Below are 4276 nucleotides of genomic sequence, written 5' to 3' on the forward strand. Positions count from 1 at the left end.
TATATATATATATATATATATATATATATATATATATATATATATATATATATATATATATATATGCAATTTTATTTTTCAAATTCTTACTGTTTATTGCAAAATAATTTTGTGGTTGTTTGTTAGTATTTTGTATGGTTTTTGTCCCAAAATATTTGGAGATCATCTTTGCTTTGCAATCTAACTATCCGCAATCACTTTGAATCATATGTCTTGCTTATGTTGTTGGAGCCTCTGATTCTAGGATGAGTTGATTCAAGATTGAGGATATATAAATGATTTGTGTTTATTATACACATAGTTGTTTTACTGGTTGCAAGATCTTGGTAATTTGTCTAAAGTGGAATTGAGTGGATTGTGTTTTGATGTTGCAGGAGCCAGGCTGGGAAACCTGTATTGTGACCCTTTAGTGACATGTGCAGGCCACAAACTCACTGGCAGACAGCGATGGACTCCAACGCCTTTGCAGCTTCAGACTCTGGAGCGAATATTTGATCAAGGCAATGGCACTCCGACCAAGCAGAAGATCAAAGAGATAACTGACGAGTTGTCCCGCCATGGACAGATCTCGGAAACAAATGTTTACAACTGGTTCCAAAATAGGCGTGCTCGATCAAAGAGGAAGCAGCAAGTTGTATCCACGAATAATATTGAATCAGAAGTGGAGACGGAGGTCGAGTCACAGGATGATAAGGTTACGACAAAGCCAGAGGATTTGCAATCTTCTCACATCCCAACTTCGAGGTCTGAAGATGTCTGCTATCAGAACTCTGAGGTCAGTTCTGCCATGCATTCCGTTGGTACAAAAACCAATAAAGCCGAGTCTGCATTTGCTTCAGAGAGTACTTCAAAACCCGCAGGGAGTTTCGATCAAATGTCCTTCTATGGCTTGTCAAACCCAAGTATGTATTTCTGATAATGCTTTTCTGGTTTTTGTTATGGTATGCCTAATTGCATGTGATATTATTAAGGCACTGAAAAACGTCAAATTAGCTTCATCATGTAAAAGACCAGGGAAATTAAGTTAGGCTTGAAACATTGTCATAGGAAGGCAAAGAAAAATATATATCAAAATTTATTTATTGCTTGGAGAGTGACTTCACGTTATCCAGGATTTGTGAGAATCTCTTATTCAAGAACAGAATCAATAAATTGTCTTCATCCGTATATGTTTATGTGTTTTTGGATGATTGAGTTTCTATAAGCTCTCTAGAAACGGTTTGTTCATTACTGTGAGGGAATCTACACAATTTTCCTATTGGTATGTTTAACTATAGCAGCAATTATAGTTCAAATAGGGCCATATACTTTTGTACATTAATTGAATATGCTTAAAGTAGCAAGGGCCATATATGCTTTGATACTAATGATAAAAATTTTCAGGAATGGATCAGTTGATTGGAAAGATGGAAGTTTTTGAGAGCTATACTCCTTATCTGGAAGCAGAGGAGTACAATTTGACAGGCTAATTGCAGTTTTGCAGGAGCCATTGTTGCCCAACACAGAGAAGCCAGATTGATCTGAGGAATGGAATCAGACTAAGTTGAGCTAACCATTTTGGTTTTCTCATGGAAATATATATGCCATATTGCCATATACGTATATGTTGAATAAAAGAATTTTAACTAGTATTATTATTTGAATTTGGTAAAAGTAGCTTGACATATATATATATATAGCAAATTGCATTCTGTGAATTCGTTTGTCTACCCTTCCGCTTTTTCAAGGCATATGCTTGTGACTGATTTAGCGGTTTCAATTTTGTCTCTGGATTCCCACAAGTACTTTGTGAAATAAAAACCAAACAACATATGAGGCAAGGATTATTATACTTCTGGCTTAATGTTTTTAATGATTGTTGGGGGTTTGGACCCCAGGGCAAATTATTGCATGGACTATGGTCTACACAGCTGTGTGGACCAAAAATAAAAAGTACATTATCTTTGTATTGAAGGTACATTATTTTTGTACTGTAGGTACATTATTTGATAGTATATATCAAATAATATACCTTCAGTACAAAAATAATGTACCCTAAAATAATATACCTACAGTACAAAAATAATGTACCTTCAGTACAAAAATAATGTACTTTTTATTTTTTGTCCACACAGCTGTGTGGACCATGGTCCATGCAATAATGATTGGGTCCCCAGACCCCAACCCATGAATAATCAGGTTAGTTCAAAAGCCCAAATAATTTCTTGTTGCTTCAATAGCAATTTATTAACAACATGCACATAATCTGAATATCATTTTAAACCAAGCTTAAGAGTTTTTCGCACTTTTTGTCTCATGAGTATTGTGGTACTAACAATGTTGATCCACAACTTTTAAAACTTGCATAATTGGTCCACGAGTATCCATTTTTTAGCACAAATGGTCCTTCCGGTGAAATTTCCGTCAATTTTTCACCGGAATTTCACCCCCCCCCCCCTTTATATTAGGGGTATAATGGTATTTTTCTTGTGTCTGTAATTACCATGTGAGGTGTCTTCAATTCGTTTATAAGTACAGAAACGTTTAACTGTAGGCGTGTCAACTGCAGACACATAATATTTGGACCATGATTCACAATGCAATATGAACTTTGGTCTATGGTATAACAATTGATAGATGCATGGAAAGGGATACATTTACTCCTAGGGAATAAAACTCACGTCATATCACTCTAGTGTTGTGATTTAATTGATAGAAGATTAAGAGAGTAATAAAAATTGTGGAAACATTGCAGCTTGTTTCATCTTTTAGGGTATGTTTGGTTGGGGGTTTAGGCATAAGGTATGGGTATCAAAGTGATTGTTAGTGTTTGGTTGATAGGTTTTGTGAATGCTACTATGGGTTTGGAATACCCCATTAATGGCAAAACCCATACCCTTATTAAATAAGGGTTTCATCTCCTTTCATCATTTCTTCCCCAACTATTAATAATCATTCCCATTCCACCCAACTAACAAACATGCTAAATACTTTCACCAAAACCCATTACCCTTACCAAGTATTTGATACCCATTCCGATTCCGATTCCGATTCCGATTCCCATGTGCGAACCAAACGCACCCTTAGTCAAATTAGCTTTTTAAGCATGCAGATTGCAGTAATAAAACCAACTCTTTATTATAAATATGTTTGACAAATAATTATAGATAAAGGCATTAGCAACTTAGCTCTCTACAACATACTCTGATCATTTTGGTGGTGGTTTCTGAATCTTCTCGGCAGCAGTAGCAGCTGCAGATGCTGCATCATCGAAACCCAACTTCTGTAGTTCGTGAACGAAACCATCCATGTCAGCAGCGCTAATTTTATATGGACTATAAGCGGCCCCTGGGAAAGAACCATTTGTCACTTCTTCCTTGTATTGCAGAAGTGCTCGGTTGATTCCATCCCCGACATGCCCATATTGTTTGCAGAATTTAGGAGTAACCTTCAAAATGTGTCGCGGTATTTCTCATTCAGAATTGCATAGCTTAGAATATTCGTAAATTCCAAGGATCACGAACAGGAAAACTACTTTATAGTTTATACAGAGAAAGACTAATTGTACTCACCTTGGCATGATGTGGATGTTGCATCATCCCAAGCAGATCATGATAAACTAGCACCTGCATTGCAACTGATCTTATAGTAATCCAACAAATTACCAAAACCTAATAGTTATCCACAAATTTTGTAGTAGAGAGTTTAGAGACTAGTGCAATAACACTGTTTTGCTTGAGCACAGTTGTACATTTTTTTTGGTTCCAAATTCTCCAACTTTCTTTTTTTATTTAGACAGTAGAACTTAATCAAGTTATAGAAAAAGTGGAAAAAAAAAAAAACAAAAATAGAAAAGACATTTTTAATTACTAAACAGCAAACTTAAGGTAGTGGACAAGAAAGGAAGCATTTGTTTCTCAGTTGCAACCTAAGAATTAGCTAATCAGAAACCACTTGATGCATTTATCACATATAGTGCCATACATCTTAAGCAATGCATAAAAATTGGAATGTTCATAAATCAAGCGAGGATCAAGGGCAGTCAATCTACTACAAATATAGACAAAGAATGAACAAGATATCAACTAACCTGACCACTGCAAAATGGTCCAGCCCCAATGCCAATAGTGGGAATCTTAAGAGCAGATGTTGTCGCAGCAGCCACAGGTGGCGGCACACATTCCAAAACAACGGAGAAGCACCCTGCTTCCTGAAAAGCCAAGGCAGTTTCCAAAACCTGCAGAATTGAAAATCATATTTAAAATAAAAATTAAAAAAAAAAAAAAAAAAAAAAAAA

At 35.7% G+C, this 4276-nt stretch overlaps 2 protein-coding genes across 3 annotated transcripts in view; one reads left to right on the plus strand and one right to left on the minus strand.

Moving 5' to 3' along the window:
- The window catches only part of LOC116020684 (WUSCHEL-related homeobox 8-like), a 2519-nt gene extending 699 nt beyond the window's left edge, over positions 1–1820 (plus strand). Inside the window, exons 2-3 of the mRNA XM_031261176.1 lie at positions 375–902; positions 1384–1820. Coding sequence (XP_031117036.1) covers positions 375–902; positions 1384–1469 — 614 coding nt within the window. The 3' untranslated portion in view covers positions 1470–1820. The remainder of the gene's footprint in view (positions 1–374; positions 903–1383) is intronic.
- Positions 1821–3092: 1272 nt separating this feature from the next.
- The window catches only part of LOC116020677 (3-methyl-2-oxobutanoate hydroxymethyltransferase 1, mitochondrial-like), a 3586-nt gene continuing 2402 nt past the window's right edge, over positions 3093–4276 (minus strand). For both annotated transcript variants that reach the window (XM_031261164.1, XM_031261163.1), the window contains 3 exons: positions 4070–4216; positions 3552–3605; positions 3093–3427 (listed from right to left, as the gene is read on the minus strand). In XM_031261164.1, coding sequence (XP_031117024.1) covers positions 3188–3427; positions 3552–3605; positions 4070–4216 — 441 coding nt within the window. In that variant the 3' untranslated portion in view covers positions 3093–3187. The remainder of the gene's footprint in view (positions 3428–3551; positions 3606–4069; positions 4217–4276) is intronic.

This window comes from Ipomoea triloba, chromosome 5 (genome assembly GCF_003576645.1).
Source record: "Ipomoea triloba cultivar NCNSP0323 chromosome 5, ASM357664v1".
Taxonomy (NCBI): Eukaryota; Viridiplantae; Streptophyta; class Magnoliopsida; order Solanales; family Convolvulaceae; genus Ipomoea; species Ipomoea triloba.